The 26,284-nt window shown below is 55.8% G+C and overlaps 2 protein-coding genes across 2 annotated transcripts; both read right to left on the bottom strand.

Moving 5' to 3' along the window:
* Nucleotides 1-3,783: 3,783 nt before the first annotated feature.
* Nucleotides 3,784-8,231, bottom strand: LOC116798499 (keratin, type I cytoskeletal 14). The gene is made up of 8 exons (XM_032710989.1): nucleotides 7,663-8,231; nucleotides 5,978-6,060; nucleotides 5,532-5,688; nucleotides 5,117-5,278; nucleotides 4,904-5,029; nucleotides 4,575-4,795; nucleotides 4,164-4,213; nucleotides 3,784-4,061 (listed from the first exon to the last, which is right to left on the bottom strand). The coding sequence occupies exons 1-8, from the start codon at nucleotides 8,158-8,160 to the stop codon at nucleotides 3,964-3,966; spliced, it is 1,395 nt and encodes a 464-aa protein (XP_032566880.1). The 5' UTR covers nucleotides 8,161-8,231; the 3' UTR covers nucleotides 3,784-3,963.
* A 4,172-nt stretch (nucleotides 8,232-12,403) lies between these two features.
* On the bottom strand, nucleotides 12,404-17,209 carry LOC116798500 (keratin, type I cytoskeletal 14-like). The gene is made up of 8 exons (XM_032710990.1): nucleotides 16,639-17,209; nucleotides 15,315-15,397; nucleotides 14,743-14,899; nucleotides 14,071-14,232; nucleotides 13,858-13,983; nucleotides 13,529-13,749; nucleotides 13,046-13,077; nucleotides 12,404-12,703 (listed from the first exon to the last, which is right to left on the bottom strand). The coding sequence occupies exons 1-8, from the start codon at nucleotides 17,134-17,136 to the stop codon at nucleotides 12,606-12,608; spliced, it is 1,377 nt and encodes a 458-aa protein (XP_032566881.1). The 5' UTR covers nucleotides 17,137-17,209; the 3' UTR covers nucleotides 12,404-12,605.
* Nucleotides 17,210-26,284: the final 9,075 nt, after the last annotated feature.

Raw genomic sequence — 26,284 nt, 5'->3', positions numbered from 1 at the left:
TACGTTTCTTCCTTACTTTTGGAACTTCAGACCTTACCAAAGGTGATTAGAATTTCTACAGCTTTTGTAAAGGAGAACAGTAACTTCACTCTTGATTTTTCCGGATTTGTGTGTCCTTCACAGCAGCTTTTTTTCCTCTCCAAAATTCGAAATTTTTATTAAAACCAGCTCTTGGGTTTACACCAGAGCACACCTCAGGCCCTGCCAGCAGTCACAGCCCCCATATCATTAAAGAGATTTTCACTTTGTGACGAGGAGACCTGCTAATGACGGCATCTCCATGCCTAATGGAAGGCTCCTTCCAGAATTAACTTTTATTGACTTCCTGACTGGAGTCTGCAGATGGAAATTTGCTGCCCACAGCCTCGGAGCCAGCCCGGGGCGCTGCTCTGATGCACCGTCCTCGTCCTCGGCTGACTTGGGAGCCCTTCGCAGGCACCGCTGTGCCCCAGGGGAGGCAGAGGAAGGAGCCGGGCACAAGCAGCTGCCACGGGCACTTCGGGAGCAGCAGCACCGGCCTGACCAGGAAAAATGACTACTTCAAGTGACAAATGAGCAGAAGAGCCTCCCCCGGGCGAAGGTGCTGCTCCCACGTAATGAGCTTTGTGAAAAATAGAGAGAAAAGGGATTATAGTTCAGCTCTCTGTCGGCGTCCTGGGCTCTGTGATGGGGCAGGGGATGGGCACGCTGGCGTTATTCCCAGGGGTGCTCCACGGCACAGAATTACCAGATCCAACAGGGCAATGGAAATGAGAAAGATTAGATTTCCCTGGAGGGAAATCCTTTGGATATTTTAAGGTTTCAGACTGTTCCTTAAGCTAATGCAGATGAAGTATAATGTGCCCCCAAGAAGGAGATCCAGCATTTCACGTTATTACAAACAATCCCTGAGTCACCAGCTGTTTTCATGTCCAAGAGAGCTTCCCTGGGGACTCATTGACTCAGACACAGCACCAAACCCCGAGTCCCTGCTGGTGCACAGACACAGGGAATGCCAGGAGCAGAGCTGGAGCCAGGAACTGCCCAGCCCAGCCCCCGCCAGCTGGGGCGGCTCTCACGGCTCCAGCCCGGGCAGGGAGAGCTCTCTGCCCACTGTCAGCTGAATTTCCGTGTGTCGCTATGGAAAATCCGTACAAACTATTTACAAAGTATTTGCTTATCTGGCTGGTGATGTACCTGTCACACCACTTTCTGCCAGCTGCCATTGGCTGTACCTCCACCCCTCTGAGGACACCGGGGTGCTCCGGGGTCTGATCCCGGCTTTGCAAGTCACTCCAGGCAATTCACTCAGCTCCTCCCAGTCTCAATTTCATGCTTTGTAGGATGGAAACCATAATAACAGTCATCCCCCTCCTCGAGGGCATTGTAAAAATAACTCTCTGAGAAGCACAAGGGGCTTCAAAAATTGGAAAGACAATTCTCATGTAAGTATTATTTATTGTCAGTGTTCTTCCTGTTTTATATTAAGTTTGACACAGGCACATCACATAGATTTCTCTCTGTGTCTCAGTCATGAAATACTTTTCAAGGACATTCTTGATTTTCCCTTTTTTTCATTTTGTTGTCCATTAAAGTTTCACCATCATTTGCTGAGGACTTGCTTCTGTAACTCCTGGCTGAATCCTAATGAGGCTTTTCTTCTTGTGCTTGGAGCTTCCAGAAAATCTGAGCAATGCTCTCCAAAACCAGTATTTGTCCTTCTCTTGGAGTCACAATTTGTCCATGTTTCACGGACACAAACTGTGTGTATCAAAGAGTAGTAACAGGCAATAAATTGCCCAGTAGTTCTGTGGTATTTTCCTTCTTTGGAGCACTACAGGGATCACTTGTACTGAGCTTGGACTTCGCTCTCGCCTGTGATAACAGTGTTACACTGAGCTGTATGCAGAATTAAGGCCTTTTTCATTGATGCAAATATATGTTGATGAATAAGGAAAACCCCAGGAGAACTGAATCCACTGATTACAAATCTGGGCTCTCCATCAGCTCTCCCAGCTGTTCCCCCAGCTCTCCTCAGGATTTCACCTCAGGCAGTTCCTGCTGATAGATGTAAATATCTCAGCACAGGGTGACAATCAGAGATAACCAAATGTGCTGCTGGATCAATCTCTCCCTTGTGCCCTCTTGGCTGCAGAAGGAGCCATCCCTCCCTGTGCTGCAGGTGCTCCTGGACTGACATCTTCCTTTAGCCTCCTACTTGTATTTCATCAGTTAGATTTGTGGTTTGCAGAAAGCTTTTCTGTATTCATACACTTAGGGCAGTCTGCAGATGGCTCAAGAGTTAAAAAGCTGCCATTTAAAACTGAAATAACTCTGTTCTGATGGAAAATAAGCACAGCACATTAGCAGTGTTCTCAGGATTTCCGCCTGCAGCCTTGCCTGCTGCCACAGACCCTGACACAGCTGCAGGCTCAGGTACATTTCGCTTGATTTGTTTTTAATTTTTGACATAGCTCTGGCTCAGTCAGCCTGGGAGACTTCCTATTTCTCCAAGGAAGGTCTGTTATTCCAGAGAGGGAGAAGCATGACACAGTCCATGAACTCTGCGCTCCGCTCGTTTCCTGCCCTCTCTGTAATTGCTGAAGGATGATACAGAACGATAACATCTCACGCTCCCTTTTTCTGGAAAGACCTGGCAGGCTCCCCACTTCTTCGATCTCCTCTGCCTGTCCTGTCATGCCCAGTGTGACATCACCAGCTCTTTCCCAACCTGCTGGGACAGGGGAGTGCGTGGTGAGTGCTCAGTGGGACCTCAGTGCTGTGGGGAGGCTGAGGGACAATGAATCACCGCTCATCACCCAAGGGATGAGTGAGCTGAGCCTCAGCCACAGGAGTCCCTTGTGTGTTGTGGAAGCTGATTTACTGCAGACTGGTCCCTTTCCCTTTGGTCTGAGCCCCAGATCTGTATCCTTGAGGTGGGGGATTAACATGAGCCCGTGGTCTGAGACTGGACAGGGCTCCCAGGTTCCACTGGCTAGAGTGAAGCTGGATCTGAGTGATTCCATCAGGCTTTTGACTCTCCAGGAAGCAAGTGGGCACAGACACACCCGGTACCTGCTGCCCAACTGTGTCACTAATCCTGAGTGGCAGCTTGGCCTCGGGCACTGCTTCTGCCTCCTGTGTTTCAGGAAGGATTTTAGCAGTGATCTACTAGATGTGATAGTGATAAAAATTATTGCTACTCATCCCCGTGCGGATTAAGCAATGGTTACTTTAGATCCTGTTAAGTGCAGCCCTGGGGCAGCATAAAAAGCTCTGTATAAGGTTTCCCTGCCCAATAGTGTGATTTAAAGACAGTCAAAAGGGGTAGCAGGCAAGTGGGGATGAGGTTTGCCAACCAGCCTGACACTGAGCTCGTGTCTCAGATGGAACATCTGACAGCAGCAGTCTTGCCAAAGTCATTCAAGTTCAGTTTACAGGAGAAAGTGATTTTTTATGATCCCAAGAGAACTGAGCTTTATTTTGTTGGTTTTAATTATCAGTCGCGTGGCACATTGACCTCAGACCTCATCTGTCCATAATTGCCTTCAATTCCTTTCACTAATCTGGTTTATGTCTCAGCCAGTCCTGTGTATTTACAAGCAATGAGTTCATTAGAAAAAGCTGTCTCCAATTATCTTTGCTCCAGGTGGAACCCATATCCCTCCAGGTGAAACCCCTCTCCCGCCATTCCCCTCCTCTCACTGGCTTCTTCTTGTGGTTTCTTAGGACTTTCCCTGGCATGAACACACAACCCTGAGGCTTTGAGGGATCTTGTGTCAGTGATAGACAAGTCTGCAGTTGCACTAGCGAGGAGAAAAAGCTTTATTAAGTGTGTCCAGAGGCACCTGCATGGAATGAGGGTAATACAGGCAGGAGGAGGAGGTGGAGGAAGCTTTCTGGGACACAACCCAGGGACTCAGGCAGTGCTTGGCTCAGCTCACTGCTCTCCTGAGCCTGGGGTCGAGGGTCCTACTGGCCCTCCTAGCGAGTGGTGAGTGCAACCTGCTCCCGGGAGGAGACCACCTTCCCATCCTGCACCTCCTCGACGATCGTGCGGACCTGGCGGGACGATGTCACCACTGCAGGGGGAAAGGGGGGACAGTTATTCATGGCAGGAGGGAGAGAATTTCTTAACACTTTATCAGATATTGCACATTCTTCAGGAGGTGGCAGGTTCTTACCATCTCTGCCGGAGTGTGGGGATATGGCGGAGGAGTACTGGGAGGAGATGCTGCAGGAGAAGCACAAAACCAAAGAGAAGTTAGGGACAAACATCTGTTGCTGCTGTTATACAGGCTCTGTGTTCAGGCAGGAGGAAAACAGAGAAGGCTCATGGAGGTTGCTAAAAGTGCTGCTACACTTGGCCTCTGCTGGGGAGCAGAGGGACCACAGCCCCCTCCAGCAGGGAAGGGAGCCTGGTGCAGCATCCCAGTCCAGGCAGAAACCAGGGACAGAGCCACTGGGCATCCACGGCTGGTGTGAATATGGAGCCCAGCACTGAAAGCTGCAGCTGGACTGAGTTCCCAGGCAGCACATGTGGTGTCTACGCCCCGTGTCCTCCCGCCGCCCTCCCCGCGCAGCCCCTCACGCACTGGGCGTCCTCGCCCTCCAGGAGCCGGCGGTACGTGGCGATCTCCTGCTCCAGGCGGCACTTGACGTCCAGCAGGACCCTGTACTCGTGGTTCTGGCGCTCCATGTCGCAGCGCAGCTCGGCCAGCTGCTCCTCCACGCTGGTGATCAGCGCCTGCAGCTGGGCCAGCTGGGTGCCGTAGCGCGCTTCCGTGTCGGCCAGGGTGCCCTCCAGCGCCGCTTTCTGTGGGACGGGCACGGGGCCGGCTCAGGGACGCGGGGGTGGCCAGGGGGGCACAGACAGCCCTGCGGCCCCGGGCCCGTGTCCCCGGGTGCCCCCCGCCCCCCGTACCGTGCTGAGCTGGGACTGCAGGTCGATCTCCAGGCTCTGGATCGTGCGCCGCAGCTCCGTGATCTCCGTCTTGCCGCTCTGCAGCTGCTCCGTGTTGATGGCCACCTCCCGGTTCAGCTCTTCCGTCTGCAGTGAGGCCGAGCCGTGCCCTCAGAGCCCCGGTGGTGGGCACAGCCCCGGCCCCGCGCCCACTGCTCCCCCCCAGCCCCTCACCTTGCTGAAGAACCACTGCTCGGCGTCCCTGCGGTTCTTCTCCGCCAGGCTCTCGTACTGCTCCCGCATCTCCGCCAGGATCTTGGTCAGGTCGATTCCAGGGGCAGCGTCCATCTCCACACTGATCTCCCCACCCACCTGCCCACGCAGGGCACTCATTTCCTGGCACAGAAGAGACACATGATACACGTCACAGTGACAAGGTATATTTCCATCCTGAGAAATTTCTTATTTGCACTCAGCATATGCACCCCACAGACCTCCTGGAAGTCCTATCCGAAGGGATTATTTCCCTCCACCTTCCCCCTCAGGTGACTCCTGACATTCCTAATTGCAGAGACTCCTGCGTGTTTGACCTGACCTGGTGCACAAGAAATATTTGTAGGTCCCAGTTTGAGCCTGGCTCTGTGCTCACCTCCTCGTGGTTCTTCTTCAGATAAGCCAGTTCCTCCTTCAGGTTCTCGATCTGCATCTCCAGGTCGGCTCTGGACAGGGTCAGCTCATCCAGGACGCGGCGCAGGCCATTGATATCGGCCTCCACGCTCAGGCGCAGGGCCTGCTCCGACTCAAACCTGGGGGCACACACACAGCTGCAAACACCCACCTCACACAGGATTATTCTTGTCTTTTCCTTCCCCAGCTTGGCATTTTCTGCCAAGAATCTGTAATTCAGTGTGTGTGCACAGATCTCACAGCGCAGGAATGTCAGTGCTGCGCCCAGGGAGAGAGGCACAATTCCCAAATGTCGCACTCCTAGCGAGCAGTGACCTGGTGGAGCAACCCCAGGTGCAGAAAGAACAGCCTTGAACAGCCAGGCCTTTCCTCCCTTGTCCCAGGAGCTCTCGGAGGCGCTGGACTCACTTGGTTCGGAAGTCATCTGCTGCCAGCCTGGCGTTGTCGATCTGCAGGACGATGTTGGCATTTTCAACAGTTGCAGAAAGAATCTGGTGGGGGATAAAAGAAAGAAAAAGAGTTAAAAAGTCATTTTAAACCACTGGCAGCAATCCCATCCGGGGAAGCACTGGGACTGGAGCGGCACTGGACCTCCTGGCGTGGGGCTGGACCTCCAGGTGGGCTCTGCAAAGAGGGAGACGGGGGTGCTCAGCTCCATCTCCCGTCAGCACAGATTCAGTCCTGTCAGGACACTGCCATGGGCACACGGCCCTGCCCAGGTGGCATCTCCAGGTGCTCACACCATGCTGAGCCCTGGCAGCACTCCAGGCTTTGGGAATGGGAAGAGCCTGGCTGAGAAGGAGAAAAGGGTTGAGGAAGGAAGGAAGGAGTGCCTTGTGCCTGCGTAGTTTGGCTTTCATAATTACACCTGAGGTGCAAATATTTGCTCTGGGATTATGAAAATGATTGGCCGTTTAGTGAGCAGGAATTTCTGTAGCCACAAGCTAATGAAAAGCTCTCACTGAGTTCTGCTCCTTCAGGGGATATCCAGGGAATAATCCAGGAATATTGATGTGGTCATTTCTCAGCTGTTCTGCAGGATGGGAGGAAAGTGTCTGCCTCCCCCTGGATCAGGAGCAGAGGGTTTCTGTGAGACTCAGCACTTCTTTGCTCAAATCCAGAGACAGCTCCTGTGTTCCTGTGCTCCATCAGAGCACACCCGACAAGCTGGAATCTGAAGAGGAGCTTCAGGCAAAGGCCCTTCCCCCCAGGGTGAAGCCCAAGAGAACAGTTAAAGAACAGAAAAATTCTAGGAATGTGACCCTGCCCCATTTCCCTGGAATTTAATCACAGACCAGGTATGTCATTGCCCAACCCCACACCTCATCCCGTCCGTGGAACCTGAGCTCACTGGGGATGAGTGATGAGGGCAGAAGGGGGGCAGTGATGGCAGGGCAGGGAGGGATGGCACATTCTGGTGCTTTGGATCAGGGACTTTTGCCTAAAATCATCCAAGGAGCTGCTAAGGATAAAGACACGAGCTTGGCCCTGTTTTCATCTGCTGCATTTTAGAGCAGGGCACACATCTGATTTCAGCACCTACCACAGCCCAGGGTGATCCAACCCTTGGATTTCACTCATGTCTGTCTGCAACTCCCAAAGAACAACCATTCCATAGGACAGTTCCTCTCTACTTTAACCTCCACCTTGAGCCTCCTCACATGCTAGAAAAGATTGGGTTTGTAGCATATTTGTGAGAATGACTTATCTCCTCCATTTGCATATCAGTCAACAGTGAAGGGGCCAAGAGATAACGTGTCCCTGCCTGCTGAGCTCCAGCAGGAGCCTGACAGGGAGCACATATCTACAGGGGAACAAGCAGCATGAGGGAAGGCAGCACGTACATCAGGTAACATGAATCAGTGTCTGACTCCTGCTTTCCTGCCCCACCGTTCTCCCTGCACTGGAACAGTCAATGGAAACCCCATCCTGGTGCCTCATGATCTGCTGTTCATAAATTGCAACTGTTATTCCAAAGCTCTTTCTGTTTTCCATCTCAGGCCATTTGTTCCTCTTCCCTTCAGCTCTTAGGAACAAGGTCATCTTTTTACAAGTGACTCTGATGAAGATGTCACATTAACCCCCAGTCCTACCTTGTTCCTGAGCTCCTCGATGGTCCTGTAGTAGGGGCTGTAGTCCCGGTCAGGACCAGGGCCCTGCTTCTTGTACCACTCCCTGATCTTGACCTCCAGGTCGGTGTTGGCCTCCTCCAGGGCTCGCACCTTGTCCAGGTAGGCGGCCAGGCGGTCGTTGAGGTTCTGCATCGTCTCCTTCTCCCCCGCCGGCAGGATGCCATCGCCGCCTCCAAAGCCCCCTCCAAAGCCGGCCCCAAAACCAGCCCCAAAGCTGCCCCCAAAGCCCCCGCCGAGGGCCCCTCCTACGCTGCTGCAGTAGCTGCCCCCAAAGCCACTTCCGAGCCCCGAGACGACGCGGGAAGAGACGGAGTAGCTGCCGGAGCCCCCGTGCACGCTGGGGGCCCTGTAGCCTCCCCCCCCGACACGCACGGAGGAAAGCCTGCTGGAGCCTCCCCCCAGGCTCCCAAATCCCTTGAGGGAGGTGGAGGAGGAGTATTGCCTGACAGTGGTGCTCATGGTGGAGGCTGGAGGTGGAGAGAGAGGCAGTTCTGCAGCTCAGCAGTGAGTGCTCCTTCTCCTGCCTCAGGGCCCTTTATAGCCCGGCCAGGAGGCGTTGCCACACGGGGTTTTTTTTTTTTGTTGCATTCCCGACGATTTTCATCATTCCTAAAACCTGAGCCAACTTCCAGAATCGTCATTTTTGCCTTTGTTCTGTTGATGCTTTTTGTCATACTCCACTAGAAGGTTTTTCTCTCACAAAGGGCGTCTTTATGCTTCTTCCATTTCCAAGTAAATCATCAGGTGTGATTCAAAGGAGGAGGCTCCTTGCTCAGGGCTACGATTTAATTCCTTCTGCACTGTTAGCTCTGGAACAGGCAGTGTTTGAGGGAGTAACTCAGCATCTCTTTTACTGTGGCTTTTCATCCCAGTTATAGTTTCCTGTCCCTGCTTAGGCTGCACACAGACCTGCAGGGACAGCAGCTGTGTCGTGACACCTCCACAGCCCCGTGAGTACAATGGTGCCAGAAGGAACTTGGCTTCTGATCCTGGAAATACAAGTGTGCTCTTTTATCCACAGGGAGAGGGATGATCAGTAGTGAAAAAGCAATGAAAAGGGAATTCGTGCTCCAGGGCTCACTCGAGTCTTTACTTCAGAGACCACCCATGAGTGGGGGAATGTGAAAAGGCATTAGCAGGGGATGGTTTGTGTTCTTTGTGGATGAGCACTAGCAAACCATCCTGAAAGGGCAGGGTATGGCTGCTAGCTAGACATTATGAGATGCTCCAGGAAAAATGCGGAATAGCGTAAAGTAGATGAAGGATGTAAGGAACAAACTCCTGGTGTCTAAGCCCTGTGAACAGGAGCACAAAGCTGACAGCAGCACAGCTCAGCAGCCAACGTTGGTGATGTTTTCTGAGAGGGACAACTCCATCAGTTGTGACCAGGCAGGGCAAGTGCAGTGTGAGTTTGGAGCTGACAGCTCCCGTGTTAACAGAGCTTCAGGAGAGACTGTGGTTGTGTCTGACGAGCAAAAGGACTCCAAACCTGAGTGCAGTGCCGTGGTCTGCTGTCGGCACTCCGTGCTGACCCACGGCACGGGCAGAGCCCACCAATCCCAGTGTCCCTGGCTCGTCACACAGGGTGTGGAGGAGGATGGAACGCTCATGTGCGCACACGGTGGATTGTTGGGCTGTCTCTGCAGACAGGCCCCAACAGCCCCTTCCCAACAGCCAAGTTCTTCCTTAGATCATTTGCCAAAGGAGGGGGGAAAGAGAATGGAAAGAAGAACAAAGGTACATTACTGAGCAGCTCAAAGGGCACGACTCCCTCCCCTCCCTCTGCAGAAAGCTGGAGACGGTGCAGGAGTGGGATGTGTCCTTGGAATATCAGGAGTCGGCTGCTGTGGAGGAGTGGTTGCCCATCTTCGTAGGACTTGGAGCTCTGCAGGACCGGAGCCTCGGCCCTGTTGGCTCTGGCTGTTCCATCCCTGGCGTGAGCGCGGGCGCGGGGCCAGCGCCGCCCACTCCCCCGTCCTGCCCAGGTGCACACGGGGAAGGTGCAGCAGCGCGGGGGCGGCCGGGACGTGTCACTCCGAGGAATGTGCTTCCTCCTCATCTTTATTTCCTCATCTTCGCCCGGGCAATGCTGTGGTTTGTCCTCCCCCATTGCAGTGGTGACAAGGGGAAAGGGGAACGTCAGAGACAAAACCAGCGCAGAGCCCCCTGTGAGTCCAAACCCTCAGCCTGGCCCTGAGCAAAGCCCTCGGAGCAGTGAGGGTGTCACAAGGTCACTGTCACACCGTCACACTGTCACTGTGTGTGTCACACGTGTGACACGTGGCTCTGTCTGCGCGTGAAATTGCCTTTTCTTTCATCTTTTGTTTGCCATTGAACTGCTGTGTCATAAAAATACACACTGCCCAAAATATCTGTGATACTTTGATAATGCCACAGGGCAGCAATTAAAATCATGAAGTGTTAATTAAGGTGGAAAACAACATTAACCACTCGAGGACATTATTTCCATGACCTCCCATTGAACACAACCACAAGGACTGCATGTTGTTTGTATCACGCTCTTTGAAGTAAAAGGCTGGGTATTAAACCAGATCCTGCCTCTGTTCACGAGCACGTGCACACTGTGAGCCCACCTTTAATACACTTCAAAATCATAACTCCAGTTCTGTGGCATAACAGCTTTGTGGTTGCACATTGATGTTTAAACACACAATTCTGTAGGAGGAAAATGGAGGTGAAGTTCTGGCTCCAAACTCATATATCAGCAGACCCAGATACTACCTGGATAAAACCACTTCTCTCTTTAAATGTGTTTATAAAGTTTCTCCTGTCCTTAAAATGAGCTGAAAACCCACATATCAATGTCTCTTTCTAAAGTGGTCTTTAGTAACTCCGTGTAGCCTGAGAAGTCAAACTGTCTTTGTGGACTAAATTCCCAGTTTTTGAAACATGCCTTAAACTGCCGCTGCCTGTCAGCATGAGCCTGCAGATCCCTCCTTGACGGGTTTCCTGAGGTCAGGGCTAATTAATAGTGCTCAAGGCAGGAGAGAATCGACTTCTGTTTTTCACACCTCCCTCACACTGTGCAGTAGGAGTAATTAAACCAGGGGATTTCGTTAGAAAAGTGTTATTTGTTGTTTCTATAGGAACAGGGGTGTGCCCAGACTTTTACGGGAGAAAAATATGAAGCAAGGGTGAATTCCAGCGAGGCACCTCAGCAGCCCCTCGCTCTGTGTCGCAAGGGTGGCAGCCGGAGGGTCGACTGCAGGCTGTGTCTGTCCTGACCCTTCTCAGGCAGCTGAGCTTGGATGGCTCAGCCTTGCCTTTATCCAGCCCAGGGCATGGATCCCCCCAGGGAGAGGCCCCAGACTATGGATCTCCCCTGGGAGAGACCCGAGGCTGCCCAGAGCTGCTCCTTCAAGGCTGTGGGAGCAGAGGGAGTGCAGTCTGCAGGACTGTGGAGGTGCTGGGGCTGGAAGTGCCTCCGGCTGGAAACTGTGCCGCTGTTGGTGCGTGGATCATCCATGATGCACCACAAGGATGTTCTCTTGACCCCAGCACTGCCTCACTGGGTTGTTTCCATGTCCTTGGGTGGAATCTGAGTGGAAATGAGCTCACTGATTGATAGAATTCAGCTTTAAACCAAATGGTGTCTCCACTGCTTGGTGGATGCTGGGGGTGCTCAGGGCAGCTGATGACCCACAGGGATCACAGGGGTCTGCTCCAAGGGGACAGAGGGGACACAGCCCTTGGTGCTGGGCAGAGCTGCAGGGCAGGACTGTGGGGGTCCCTGCCAACCCAGCTGATGCACTGCAGGCATCATTCCAATGTCTGGGGGGAAAAAAAAAGAATTTTGTCTTATCTCCTCCTAAATTCCAGGCAGATTTTCTGGAGAGAGGTCATAAAGCTGTGTGGCCAGCTCTGCTCTCACTCACAATCAGTAGCATTGCTCTGATTCATCTCATTGATTTAGAAGTTGGATTTATGAAGTAATAAATGTGACAGAATCCAGCCAAGAATGTGTCTGAACTGGCTTTCCAGGAACGCTGGGCCAGCTGACAGCAGTGGGAACTGCTGTGTCAGGAGCAGCCACCAGCACCCCAGGGAGTGCCAGAAGAACTCCCAGAAGAATTTTAATCTTTTTGCTTGCACAGACCATACCCCACTGCTTCTTATCACTGTTTTCCTCACCCTTCAGAGGCACCTTTGGAAGCAGGAATCAAACTGAGCTGAGTTTGCCTGTCTGGAGGGGCAGCAGCCAGCGGATCCCTGCCCCACCTGCAGCTTCCCAAACTCAGGATCCGGACTGGGGGGCAGCTGCTGGGGCAGAGCTGGGGGGTCCTGTTTGCAGGGTCCTGGCTGCATCACCTGGGCTTTGCTCACGTTCTTGCTTGGCCTCTCTGGGTTAAAGCTTCGGCTCTGCTGTCCCTGGGTGTCCTGGTGGGGGAGCAGCACTTTGCCCGACCTGAATCTCTCAGTGCCCAGCCCGAGGTGAAACGCAGACACAGTGACAGGTTTCACCTCCCACCACCTGTGGGATCAGTTCCTGTCTAGATCTCCTCCACACCAGCATCCATCCCCTCTTCCCTGGAGCTGCCAGGTCTCAGGTGTTCAGAGGTGTGGGTGTGCTGGGCCCACCATCGGGGTACCAAGGATGGGGAGTGTTGGTCCTTCCAGGGAGGAGCTTTGTCCCACGGCTGCAGGAGGGGGACAGCCCGAGAGCAACGGGACCAGAGCCTGGTTTGCAGGAGTGTGAGGAGAAGCTTTATTTGATTTCTGTGCGTGGCACAGCGCTGAGAGAAGGGTGAGGGAGGGGAAGGAGGGGGGTGAGAGAGGGAGAAGGTGCTTTTCATGGCACACAGGGCCAGAGCATGTCAGCTGGGATCTGCTTTGCTGTGCCAGGCGAGATTTGCAGCAAACCAGGCTCAGTGGGCTCCGAGGGCTCAGTGGGCAGCCTGGGTGATCTGCTCTCGGGAGGAGATCACCTTCCCATCCTGCACTTCCTCGAAGATCGTGCGGATCTGGCGGGTGGTTACAGGCCCTGCAGTGGGGAGGGAAGGAACCATTATTTCCAGGGCAGCAAGGAGAAAGTGTCTTAAAGAGCTTCATCCTAAAGATTTGTTATTAGAACCATCACCTCAGAAACCCAACGTAACACCCCATTCTCACCCCTAAAAGCTTCACTGTACAGTTTCAGTCTGCTCAGATAATTTCTCAAACAAGTTTTGATATATCATAAGAGTGGTTTGTGTCAATTCACATTTTGGAAATGTAATGAAATAGTAACTTTAGTAGATTAGTAGAAGAATTCTGTGCTAAGAAGGTGGATAAGGATGTGATAGAGCTGTATGTGATCAGAGCTTCAGCCAAGACCTGTTCTTACCTTCTTTTGGTGCGATGTAGTGGGAGGACATGCTACAGGAGGAGAACAGGGAAAGGGTGGTCAGAAACAGGAAAAAAGTGGGTGATTGCTAAGACAAAATCATTATTTAAACCCTGCCTTTATTTCTTGTGATAATCACCAGTAAGTGATTAAAATTCCAGTGCTCCTGGAAACTGCACAGTGTCACAATTAAGGGAACAAACTGCTAAGGATGCATGTGTGCCACGGGGATGTGGATACCAAGGCAGCACCTGCTCCCTCCCCAGGGTCACATGGACACAGGAGGGATGGGAGGTGGATCCCAGGGATGCTGCAGCACCGTTATAACCACGGGGCTGTTCTGGACTTGGGGACCCTGTTGCATGTGGTGAGTCAGGGAATGGGCTGACAGGACCCTGCAGGGAATGCAGGTGGTTCCTTTTCTGTTTCCTTTGCTATCCCTCGTGTCCTCCCACCGCCCTCCCCGCGCAGCCCCTCACGCACTGGGCGTCCTCGCCCTCCAGGAGCCGGCGGTACGTGGCGATCTCCTGCTCCAGGCGGCACTTGACGTCCAGCAGGACCCTGTACTCGTGGTTCTGGCGCTCCATGTCGCAGCGCAGCTCGGCCAGCTGCTCCTCCACGCTGGTGATCAGCGCCTGCAGCTGGGCCAGCTGGGTGCCGTAGCGCGCTTCCGTGTCGGCCAGGGTGCCCTCCAGCGCCGCTTTCTGTGGGACGGGCACGGGGCCAGCTCAGGGGCATGGGGGTGGCCAGGGGGGCACAGACAGCCCTGTGGCCCCGGGCCCGTGTCCCTGGGTGCCCCCTACCCCCCGTACCGTGCTGAGCTGGGACTGCAGGTCGATCTCCAGGCTCTGGATCGTGCGCCGCAGCTCCGTGATCTCCGTCTTGCCGCTCTGCAGCTGCTCCGTGTTGATGGCCACCTCCCGGTTCAGCTCTTCCGTCTGCAGTGAGGCCGAGCCGTGCCCTCAGAGCCCCGGTGGTGGGCACAGCCCCGGCCCCGCGCCCACTGCTCCCCCCCAGCCCCTCACCTTGCTGAAGAACCACTGCTCGGCGTCCCTGCGGTTCTTCTCCGCCAGGCTCTCGTACTGCTCCCGCATCTCCGCCAGGATCTTGGTCAGGTCGATTCCGGGGGCAGCGTCCATCTCCACGCTGATCTCCCCACCCACCTGCCCTCGCAGTGCAGTCATTTCCTGGCACAGAAAGAGAAAAACATCTTCATGCACTCCAAGAACCAGCATATAAAATGTTCTTCTTGAGACAGAGTTCTTCAGGAAAGGGAGCATTGGAGGCAGATCAACAGGGAGCAAACTGGGGTCTTTGCCCTATGACCACAAAGAAAATAGTTCAAATTCTTAAGAAATCCCTGTGGGAGTTAATTCGTTGGAAAATAAAATAGAGCCTGTAGCTGGTTCATTTCTTAAGGAACAGACCTTCCCTGCCCGAAGCTGTGAGGGATGTTAATAAAGTTCTAACAGCTACAGTGGTTATTACTGACATGCCAAGTGGTGAGTGGGTGTTACCCAGGCTCCGAGCTCCGAGGAGGATGGGGAGGATGTGCTGCTGTCCAAGGTGTAGCCCCTCTGCTGCCTCACCAGCACTTCTCACCTCCTGCCCAGTACTTAGTGTAGCCTTAAAGGCTGGACCAGGGATCAAATTTCTGGGCCCAGGGTGGCCTTTTTTGAGCCTGGCTCTGTGCTCACCTCCTCGTGGTTCTTCTTCAGATAAGCCAGTTCCTCCTTCAGGCTCTCGATCTGCATCTCCAGGTCGGCTCTGGACAGGGTCAGCTCGTCCAGGACGCGGCGCAGGCCGTTGATGTCGGACTCCACGCTCAGGCGCAGGGCCTGCTCCGACTCAAACCTGGGGGCACAGCAACAGTCAGCAAAGCTGCACAAATGTGGGGAAAACCAGCAAAACAGTGTCCACCTGAGTCCATCACATCACCCTGCTCCTGATCCCACCAGGCCCTGGTGCTGGCCCTGTGCCCTGTGCAGCTGCACACACGGATTAAGTGCACAGCGAGGCACAGGGCAAGGCCTCTGCACAGGAGAGCCCGTGCCATGGGTGAACAAGGAATGGGAATAACACAGTGGTTGTGGATGGAAGCAACACAATCCCTGAGTGCCTGTAAGACTGAAATAACCATCTGCTTTGGAAATTACACCCTCGTTTTGAAGGCTTTGTTTTCCCGCTGCCTTTTTGGGGTTTGGGTGGGATTTTCTCCTCATTGCATCAAACTTCCCTTTGCTCCATTTTTCCAGGAAATGTGGCTTACTTGGTCCTGAAGTCATCAGCCGTCAGCCTGGCATTGTCAATCTGCAGCAAGAGGTTGGCATTGTCGACTGTGGCCGCCAGCACCTGGTGGGTGGAGGATAAAAAAAGGAGCATCAGGAACTCCTCCTGACAGATCAAGGGAAGCAGCACAGTGGGAGTGCTGGGACAGGAGCAGTTTTGGGGAAGTTTGAGATTTCTTTAGCAGAAGTGTGCATGGAATCAGGACAAGGGAGATGCAGCTGCGACTGTGGGAAGGGGCTGGTTAGTCTGTGACTTCCCTTTCCAAAAATCCATCAGTAAGTGTTCCAAAAGGCAAAGTGGGGCCATGAAAGATGTGTGAAATCTGATGATGGCTTTTGTTCCCGTCCTTCAGGGCAGGTGCTGATTATAGCAAGGTCAAGGAGGAATCACGTGCTCCCCACCTGCAGCACCGTGGCAGGACAGAGGGACCAGCAGGGTGTCTGCACTTGGCACACCTTGTTCTGGGGTGGATTTAATTTCTTGGCAAGAGAAATGGAGCAAAAGGCAGTGAGCAGGTGCCTACAGCTTCTGGTTTTCATATTACCAAAGCAAATAACCCCTCCTGGGAGGAGATTCAAGTCAGAGTTTGGGAGAATTGGGTTAAGGAGAGGGGAGGAAAATGGATTCCCTGCATCCTTTGCCAGCACTCCCACAGCTCCAGCTGCACAAGGCTTCCTGTGTGTTTGCTGGGGGCAATTCGTGCATGGGAAGTAACAGAGAACAAAAGAAATTGGAGCATTTCCTCCAAAATGGGGTGCTGGGACTCAAATCAGATGGAGAGGAATCCCCCAAGATGCCTGGGCTGGGGGCTTTGCACCAAGCAGCCCTGGGGCAGTGACTGCCAAAAGGAGGCGAAGAACTTGTTATTGGTCAGATCCATCTTTTTATCATCTAAATCTCCTTAATAGGAGGAGCTGAAACAAGTTTGCAAATTCTTTACCTGAATGTTTCCAAACATGACATCAGCGTCTCACAGTTTGCCCACAGTTACAACTTTCCCTGCACATTCCTTTAAAACTCCCAAGAACACACATGATCAGTGCAGACTTGTCTGTATTCTTCATTTTTGTGTTACATCTTGTTACATCCGTTTCTGCCAGTGAAAGCTGCCACTTGTCCCACCCAGGAGGATGCAACCAAAAGATGACGTTGAAACACCCCTGATTTCCAACCTGGCGCTCCCCATGAGCCACTGGGACACTTTTTACAACATAATTAGTGCTGACTAATTACAGAAGTAACAGTCAGTGTTTCTGCTTCCTCTCTGACACACGATGTCCCACTGCGTTAACCCCCAGTCCTACCTTGTTCCTGAGCTCCTCGATGGTCCTGTAGTAGGGGCTGTAGTCCCGGTCGGGACCAGGGCCCTGCTTCTTGTACCACTCCCTGATCTTGACCTCCAGGTCGGTGTTGGCCTCCTCCAGGGCTCGCACCTTGTCCAGGTAGGCGGCCAGGCGGTCGTTGAGGTTCTGCATCGTCTCCTTCTCCCCCGCCGGCAGGATGCCATCGCCGCCTCCAAAGCCCCCTCCAAAGCCGGCCCCAAAGCCGGCCCCAAAGCTGCCCCCAAAGCCCCCGCCGAGGGCCCCTCCTACGCTGCTGCAGTAGCTGCCCCCAAAGCCACTTCCGAGCCCCGAGACGACGCGGGAAGAGACGGAGTAGCTGCCGGAGCCCCCGTGCACGCTGGGGGCCCTGTAGCCTCCCCCTCCGACACGCACGGAGGAAAGCCTGCTGGAGCCTCCCCCCAGGCTCCCGAATCCCTTGAGGGAGGTGGAGGAGGAGTATTGCCTGACAGTGGTGCTCATGGTGGAGGCTGGAGGTGGAGAGAGAGGCAGTTCTGCAGCTCAGCAGTGAGTGCTCCTTCTCCTGCCTCGGGGCCCTTTATAGCCCGGCCAGGAGGCGTTCCCGGTGCTTTTCGTCACCCCTGACAGCCTGAGCCAAATTCCAGAATCATCATTTTCCTCTCCCTGATTTCACACCTTTTGTCACATCCCACCAGCAGCACCATGGCACACATGGGATCTTTTCCTTCCGCTTCCATTCCCAGCACCTGGCGAATGGTCCTGGCACCTGGTCCAGGCTCCTGTTCATGGCTACATTTTAGCATTCCCAGCCCAGCTCCACCCGCTGCTCCCTCATGAAGTAACACAAGTGAATCCTCTGTGATCCGCCAGGTCGCCCGCAAGTGGCTGATATCATTGCAAAAATCTACAAATCTGTTTATTTGCTTTTTTAAAGAGTCTAAAGCCAAGGAAAGCTGCTGACTTAAGAGCTCTGCACATCCATAATCTTTATATGGGCCAACCCAGAGCCAGATGGAAACTTTCCCGTCAGGACCTCTAACCCAGGACAAGCACAGACCTGGCAGGATTTGTGTACTGATATGGGATTTGGCAGAAATCTTGTAGCTCAAAAGAGAAGGAACTCCAGTAATTTCTGCTTTTGTACCAGTCTGGGCTGAATCTCCTGACAGAGACTGGAAAGTCCCTACAGCAATGGGTACCTGCTTTGCTCCATCACCTGTCCCAAATTCCACAGAAGCAGCCTGTGGCTTCTAAAGAATGTGTAGAAGCTAAAAAATCCTTGCCACAATTTCCTCTCTCTCCTGGCTGAGGCAGGTTTTAATGCCTAAATATCCTGAATCAGAGGAGTGGGACTGCAACTGTATCAGACACCCACGGCCAGGGCACGTTACCTGCAATTTCTGATGGAAGAGTAGATCAGTCCTTATCAATGGGAAGAGTGTGATCAATCCTTATCAGTGGGAAGAGCAGCATAAATCCTTATCAGTGGGAAGAGCAGCATAAATCCTTATCAGTGGGAAGAGTACGATCAGTCCTTATCAGTGCTTGTGCCATAGGTTTTTTCCTATGGATTTGCAGCTGAGGTCAGTAATAGTAACAGCCAACAGTAACTGAGCAGGACCAGCATCACCTGTGTCAGAAGTGCTGAGGGGCAAAAGCCCCCACACCCAGCACTGGGGTGAGGACTCTGTGGCCCCCAAGGGCTTGCCCAGGGCGGCACAGAGGGAGGGACAGCGGTGAGGCCCCGCCGGCCACCCCTGCCCCGGGCTACTGAGGGACTGGGCAGAGCCATTACAGTCATGCAGCTGGACAGGTATTGGCCTGAAAAAAGCAGCAAAGAAGCAGGAAATTAGACCCTGCACTGTTTTATTCTTTGTTGGGAATAAAACCCTTCGCTGGTGTGACGCCAGCTCTTGCCGCATGCAGTGGAAAATCGCACACCCAGCCCGGCCCGCCTGGCTCCACCGTGGCATTCTCAATAAGAGAAGTTATTTTTGCTTTTAGCAGAGGTGCCTGTGAGGTAGTGAGGGAGTTATAGGGATTAGGAACCCTTTTGTGTTTTCCCTCCTGTTGTGATCTCCTTCCTTCCCGGGCCCCTCCGGCTGTTTTCACATTAATGCACTTAACTGATTTTGGAGGTGCTCAGATGTTCCCAGTGCCTCACCCTTGGTAATTCATGGTGCCTCCTTTCTTTCATCTGTTCCCTGAAGGACACAATAACAACAAGGCTTTATCTGCCTTCTGTTAGATCCCAGGACTTCACAGCAGTCACGCTGCCTTCAGCAGCTCCAGGAGCGTGGGGTGATTTTGTGGGCGGCCACCGAGGAAGCAACTTAACCAGAGAGAAGGACTCTGGATCCTCTCAGTCAAGGGCTCTGCTCTTTGGGCAGCACTGCCTCACACCCATGGGCTTCAGATTTGGATTCCTGACTCCCCAGGCTGCCAAATCAGGGGATTTGGGGTGCACACATACCCTGTCCTTCAGGGAGCTGGGGAAGGAGGGGACCTGGGCCCAACCCACCACTGGCAAAGGCAGAGCGAGCAGAGGACAGTGCTCAGCTTCCAGTACCATCCTGGGGTAACCTGGCAGGGCAAAGATCGGGTGTTCCTGGCCTGCTTCCCTCCACAGTGGGGGGTACAGGATTGCCCAACAGCCATCGTGTGGGAGCTGTGCTCCAGAGCCACCCCGGCCACCCCTGCTCGGAGCAGATGTGCTCGCATTGCTCATGTTCGCTCCAGCAAACACCCTCCTGCTCCAGGCAATTCCCATGTTGGCCCTGAGCCTCCCATGTGGGCCAAAACCTGTGTGCTGTGAGGTCTGAACCCCCTCAGGTCACCTTCACATTTTAGGCCAAGTTACGAGTCAGCCCGAAGGTGACAACTGCCCTAACATGAGGTAAAGCCCTGCCACAGCCCCACAGGTAGGGAACACCTGGATTTAGGGCTTTTCCTTCTGTATTATCACAGCCTCAACCCATGTTTCAGCTCTTTTACCACGTGGCAGAGGAGTCAGAGGAAATGTGGAGCTTGCCCTGCAATGTCAGCTTTTTCTGGACTTTTCTGGTCAAAGTTGTTGCTGGTCAGCTGCTGCCAAGGCCCCTGACTGAGCTCCTGAACAACAATCCCAAACCAGCCCCACTCTGACATAGGAACCCTCAGCACAGAGCTCCCTGAGCCGGCTGTGACGGGGCATCAGGATGCGGAGGAGCAGCCGCTGCTTCGGCTATTTCATGTTAGCAGAAGAATTCAGTCTCCCAGGCTCTCCTGAAACACTCACCCACAACAAATTCCCTTGAGATAAAAGAAAAAGGGAACGTCGTAATGCTCGGGAGATGGTATCGGAGTCTGCTCCTGCAAGAAGCACGCCGGAGATGCTATCTCTGCCTGTGTGCTGCAGGGGGGAGGGACGAGCTGCGCTCCTCGCATAGGAGGGGAGGTGATATTACCTGCTGGGGTGCCCAGAGTGGTGCGAAACAGCAACGGTCAGTGTGTTGCATTTGCCTCAAACAATAGCACTTAATTGCGCTTTTAGTGTCATGAATAAGAGCTAATTAGGAGTCATTAGGTTTCCCCTGTGGACCGGCTTCTCCCCAGTGCCTTCCACAGCAATTCCCAGCTCAGTGGGAACCCGCTGAATGATGCAGCCCTGGGAAAGGTGTCTCCTGTGTGTGAGGGATGGCGGGCCCAGGCTGACGGGTTTGCTCTGTTAGTCTGCACAACACAAAATGGGTAACAAATATATCAAGGTGTGGAGTGACAAACGATGTCTTTGTTTCTGTCTCAATTTTCTATCATCTGCCAGGACATGTCCTGACGGCCTCCCCCATATTATCTGGAAAAAGCAATCCCAGATCAGTTACCAAGAAAGGAGACGGTGGTGTGTGTTTGCAATGGAAACTCCCTCTGGGCAGGCGCGGGGCTCGTCGCCATCAGCCAGGGAGCCGAGCCTCGGCTGCCCGAGCTGTGGGATGAGGGTGATACCCCGTTTGATCCCCTCCTGCCCACGCTGACACAGGGGCAGCACGGCCCGGCCACTGCGGAGGGGAGGAGGCAGCGATGGAGGCAGCGGTGCACAGGGGAGGACAAAGGGGAGTGACTCGTGCTGTCCTCCTCTGGGCTCCAGACTGGAGCGGTGAAGCCAGACCCGGGGCCAGGCAAGCTCCCAGCCCTGTGACATCGATGCTTCATGAGCTGTCACCACCAGTGAGGGCTGTGCTGGAGCACAGACCCGCTCTGCCCGTTTTGGTGCCGAGGAGATCCCCTCGTGGGATTGATTCCCAGGGAACCAGCACTGCTGACACAGCCAGTCTGCAGCTCCTGCTCATCCAAAGGGCCAGGCAGAGTAGGGCAGGGAGGTTCTCTCTGCTACACTTCAGGGATCATGGACCTGTCTGGCACTAGATGGTCTTTGCATGATGGTTGAAGCTCTTCCCGCCAGTCCTGCTGAAGTTGTTCATCCTCGAGGCCACCCAGGCACTATGACAGCCCACGTGCTGCCAGCCCCCCCGGCTGGCTGAGTGTGGCCTTTCTGTTCTGAAGGTATTGAACAGCTTGTGATCACACCAGTCCTGTCTCCAAGGGCTGGCTCAGCCCTCCTGCCCCTGCCTGGGGATGAGAGACCCATTCCATCAAGCTCAGCAATGAGCAGCTCAGCTCCCTGGGACCCTGAAAGGGCTCTCCCGTGACATCCAGCTTGTTCACTCCAGCCCAGGCTGAGGCTGGTGACAATATTGCAGATCCATGGACCATTCCCTGGTCCAGAGCCAAGGGACCAGCTGCTCTGACACTGCGTGTGAGCAAGGCTCTCCCTGTGAATCCCCCTGAGCTTCAGTCAGAGGTGCGACCAGAGTCACTCTGGCTGGTGGAGGGAGGACAGACAAACACAGCTCAGGGTCTGTTTTACTCTAGGCAGAAGAATGTTTTTGTGTCTGAGCGGAGCCAAAGTCCCAAAGCCACCAGGAGCTGCTTGAGCTGTATCTCCACGGTAAACTTTGGAGTTTCCCACTTTGGAGTTTCCCACGTTATTTTTTCAGCATCTGTCTTCCAGGTAGCAGCAGCTGTTGCATTTTCTCATGTCTCATTGTTCGGTGTGGCAACACGATCACACCCTGTCTGCTCATTCCTCTCCCCTCGCTGAGCACGGCACAGCCGGCAGGGACTCACAGGTACTTTCTGCTGACTCTGGGCAACAAATCTCGGCTCCCACATTCATCCTGCACCCACACCCGCTGCACCCTCAGGCCAGGTCTCCAGCCGGATGGGAATCCCAGTGTGGGGACACCCGTGACGTCAGTGGTGGGGTGAGGCAGGTACTGGCATTGACTCGTGCTCACAGAAGGAAATCGCGATTTGGTCCCTGCTCTGGGGTACGGCCACTCACTCCAAAGGACCCCAGGGGATGTGACAAACCTGCTGGTGGTGATGGGGGCTCCACCAGCCCTGTGACTGCTCCATGACAGCCTCTGCCAGCATTTAGTGCCCTCCTGTATCCAGGCCTTGTCCTGGCCCCTGCTCACAGCCCCGATGAGCAGGAGGATGGGCAGGAGCACAGAAACTGCCCCCACCACGTGTTCTGGTCCCCACCTGCCCTCCCCCTCTGCTGCTCCTCGAGGGCTGATGGTCGTGGCAAGTGTTGCCTGTGAGGCTCTGCCATGGCCTGGCTGCAGCAGAGCCTGCTGCCCTTGTGCACTTGGGGGACGATGGGGCCATATCCCAGGAGGCCACTGTAGCTGCTGGGAGGGGAAGAGGCTGCCCAGCCTTGTGCTGGGGAGATGTACCCCAGAGCAGCCCCTGTAACCAGGCTGCACTGTCGCTTCCCACACGAGGGTAAGGACTTGGCTGCTCATTAATCTGTACTTGGCAGGGAGTTTTATGAAGTCATTAACAAGACTGAAACAGTCAGTGCCTACAAGAAGCCCCCAGCAATAAACCTGCCCAGCCCTCCCCAGCTCCCCCGAGGACCTGAGCCCCCACCCACAGCCCCACTGCAGCCCCCGCCAGACCCCACTCCTGCTCCTGCTCCCTCACAGTGCCCGTAGTGCTCCTGGCCCGGGGCCATGGCTCCACCCCGGAGCTCTAATGACACTAATGATTTTCTGAACACGAGTTGGGAGTGCAGAGCCAAGGCTCGTCAGCCGTGTGTGCTGGGAGGTGAAGGCCTGCCCGGGCCTGGCACACGCTGGTCCCGCTCTCGCCCGGAGCGCGGCGGATCCTGCGATACGTAACTGTAATTACGGGCCGTGATCAGCTTCGCCTCTGTTATTATTGTATTAATCTGAACCGCTGGCTCAGCCTGGCACTGTGGGACCGGTGGATGCTCGGGATAAACTCCATACCCAGCTCAACGCATAGATGTGGGTCTGCACCACCGGGGCTGGGCTGAGAGCCTCGGGCAGCGCCAAACGGCAGGAGCCCTGGTGGTGCCGATGGTCCTGGTGGTCCCTGTGCCATGGAGGTCCCAGTGGTGCTGGTGGTCCCGGTGCCCCCGTGGTGCCGCTGGCCCAGTGCTCTGGTGGTCCCGGTGGTCCCTGTGCTCCAGTGGTCGCGATGTCCAGATGGTACTGATGTCCCTGCAGTGCTGGTGCCCCCCCGCCTTTTGGGGACCCCGGGGGCGATGGGGGCTCAGGGGAGCAGCTGGGCTGGGACCTGCCCGGGGGCCGGTGCTGAGGCTCTGCGCTGGGCTGTGCAATGATGTAGGGGGACTCGGGTGGACTCGGTGCGACCCGGTGAGATCCGGGGGTACGCGGTGGGACCCGGTGAGATCCGGGGGTACGCGGTGGGACCCGGTGAGATCCGGGGGTACGCGGTGGGACCGCGCTGGCTGCGCCGGGCGGTGCCGCGGGGCGCGATCGCTGCGCACGGGCGCGCCCTGGTGGCAGCGGGAGGCTCTGCGGGACGGGGCGGAGCGCGGGGGTGAAGCGAGGTGTGCTGGGCAGTCCTGGGGTGTGAAGAGGGTGCTGGGGCGTGCAGGGCTGCGCTGGGATGCGCAGAAGGGGCACAAGGGCGTACTGGGGTGTGCAAGGGGTGCAGAGACGTGCGGAGGGTGCAGGAGGCTCCTGGGGCGCGCTGGGGTGTTCAGGGGTGCTGGGATGCGCTGGGAGGCACTGTGGCGTGTGGGAGTGTGCAGGGGGTGCCGGGGTGTGCAGGGAGGGTGCAGGGTACTGGGGTGCACAGGTGCTGCAAGGTGAGCAGCCGATCCCTGCCTGCATCCTGCCCGCGCCGCTTCCCGCGCCCCAACCAGGTGCCGGTGCCGCAGAGCCGGGCCCGCGGTCGGAGCCGCCTCATCGCCGGGGCGGGCTCTGAGCCGGCAGCTGAGCCGGCAGCTGAGGGGAGAAGAGCATGAGCCGGTGTGAAAGGTGTGCGTACCCGTGTGCTCGCCTCTCGTGCGCAGTTCTGGCGGGCTGCGGGGAGGGTCCTGCTGGCACCAGGGGCGAGAGCAGCCCCGGCACTGCCGGGGAGACACGGCCCCGGTGGGGCAGTCCCTGCTCTGCTGCAGCCCCGTGCCTGACCCCGAGGTGCACAGCACGAGGGTGAGAGCCCCGGCCGTGGCGCGTGGGAGCCGTGCAGGACTCCTACCCGAGTGTTCCCCCCCCGGGATGCCCCCAGTGGGCCCACCCCGAGCCCCTGGCCCCGAAATGCTGCTGTACACAGGCTCCCCTGAGGTGGGTCAGACATTGTCAGTCCTGTGCAGTGGCCCTCAGTTTTGATAGCCCCACAAGCCAAGGCCCTTTGGAATCTGCTGGCTCACAGCTGCCAGGAGTATGTCCCCTGGCCCAGTGGCAACATCCTGGGCACAGTGTCTGTGGAGCTGGTCAGGGTGAGGAATGCCAGGGGCATGGCCAGCCCAGCTGTGTCCTTCATGGCCAGACCACCACAGAGCCAGGGAGGCACATTTCTCCTGGGTCTGCTGAGTCCCTGGGGCCAGGACACTGCCCAGGCCGGTGCAGACAGGGCTCTGTCCCCTGAGGGAAGGCAGGGGGGCAGCATCTGGGTGTTTGGTCACCCCATGAGGCGTCCAGGTTGGAGGACACGGGACCCCACACCTGCACAAGCCCACTGGGGTGCACCCACCCAGCCTCCCAACTGCGGGTGCTCCTCTCCATGCCGCCCACCTCACCACCCCCACAGTCCCCATGAGTCATGGGACGCGTTCCTGGGGCAGGAGGGGACATGTGTGCTGCAGGGACGGGCCGGCTGCGTCACCCCCCGTGCTCCCACGCCTGGGGCTGGGGCGGCCCAGCTCCAAGCTGAAACTTGTCTGACAGTAATTACAGGAGAGATCAGGACTTCAGAGGATTTACATTCCTCTTGTGCCACACCTGGGAAAGAACTTTCACCATCAGGCAGTTTCTGAGAAATAACTTTCCATCTGCGTGGCCCAGCCACAGCCCTGCCCGGGGAGCCCAATGGGCTCGGGAGACTGGGGGGCTTCTGTCAGCCCCATTTTGAATTTGTCCCAAATGCTGCAGAGAGCTCTGACCCTTCTCCTGCTGTTCTGGGAGCTCCCACAGTCTCTGGGGCACTGGTGCCTTCGTTCCATGTGTGGGGGCTGTGCAGCTCAGTACCTGACATGACTGGGGTCTGATTGCTCTTCCCTGGGGGTCAGAGCGGGTGGTTGTGGTGACTGGAAACTGGGGGGTTTGCACCGGTATCCCCAAGAGATTGGAGCTTCATGGGCAGTGAGTCAGGCCCTTCAACTGGAGCCTTGTCAGGCCCTTTGCTTTGGCTGGGGACGGCTCCCCGGTGACTCGGGGGACACATGGGACTCACTGGGTGAGGGGCTGTGTCTGCTCAGGGCATTCCTGTCACCCACAGCCAGCTGGCAGCTTTCCCAAACTACAGAAAGGGCCGGACCCGCTGAGCCCCTTGGACACATCCCATCCCTCCTGGCTGCTGAACCAGCGGGGAAGGACCTGAGTCCCTCCTGTTCCTGCACCTTTCCCTGTCTCCCATGAACATGGAGACATACAGGCAGCTGGTTCCTGAACCAGCTTTGCCAAGCCCATCTGCCTCCCAGCTGCTGCCGTGTTTCCCACCCTGTGCCAGTGACCCGGCGCTGAGCCCACCATGGGATCACCAGGAGGCTGGGACTGCCCTGTCCGGAATGTGCTGTGGCAGAAGCTGTGGCAGGGATGAGGGCACTGAGCCCAGCACAGGTCTGTGCCCGGCACCGCTCCGTGGGCCATCGGCAGCACCAGGGGCACGGCTCACCCCAGCTGGGCCAGCGCGGCACACGGCACAGCGCCGGCACTGCCAGCCAGGCAGCAGCTCCCTCGTGTCCCAGGCCTGGGAGTTGTGCTCCATGCACAGGCTGCCAGTCCCATGGCTGGGGGCTGCCCCACTCTGGGTGCCCTCCCCATGTCCCTTGTGCTGCCAGGGAGGGTGCTGAGACCCCAGGGACCAATCCCACGGGGGTTTGGAACATCGGCTTTGCGGGGTCCTGGGGCTCTCCGCTGCAGCCCAGCGGGGGGATCGGGGGCCATTTTGGCCTCCAGCACCTCCCAGGAGCTGGTGGGAACAAGCGGCGTCAGCAGAGCACCGAGGCCAAGGTGTTTTGCAAGCAGAAGGGAGCGGGCGGTTTCCTTATTCGGCACTGCGGCGGCGGGGCGGCACACCTGGCTGGGCACACCTGGCTGGGCACACCTGGCTG

The sequence above is a fragment of the Chiroxiphia lanceolata genome, chromosome 26 (assembly GCF_009829145.1).
Source record: "Chiroxiphia lanceolata isolate bChiLan1 chromosome 26, bChiLan1.pri, whole genome shotgun sequence".
Lineage (NCBI taxonomy): Eukaryota > Metazoa > Chordata > Aves > Passeriformes > Pipridae > Chiroxiphia > Chiroxiphia lanceolata.
This window is presented reverse-complemented; position numbering and strand designations above follow the sequence as displayed.

Excerpts from the sequence above, each read along its gene's own strand:
- LOC116798499 (XM_032710989.1), bottom strand. The coding sequence starts at position 8,160 with ATGAGCACCACTGTCAGGCAATACTCCTCCTCCACCTCCCTCAAGGGA. Across the intron at positions 5,689-5,977 it reads GCAGATGACTTCCGAACCAA|GTTTGAGTCGGAGCAGGCCC; the intron begins GTGAGTCCAGCG and ends GTGTGCCCCCAG. Across the intron at positions 5,030-5,116 it reads AGCAGTGGTTCTTCAGCAAG|ACGGAAGAGCTGAACCGGGA; the intron begins GTGAGGGGCTGG and ends GCCTCACTGCAG.
- LOC116798500 (XM_032710990.1), bottom strand. The coding sequence starts at position 17,136 with ATGAGCACCACTGTCAGGCAATACTCCTCCTCCACCTCCCTCAAGGGA. Across the intron at positions 13,984-14,070 it reads AGCAGTGGTTCTTCAGCAAG|ACGGAAGAGCTGAACCGGGA; the intron begins GTGAGGGGCTGG and ends GCCTCACTGCAG. Across the intron at positions 13,078-13,528 it reads CTGGAGGGCGAGGACGCCCA|CATGTCCTCCCACTACATCG; the intron begins GTGCGTGAGGGG and ends CTCCTCCTGTAG.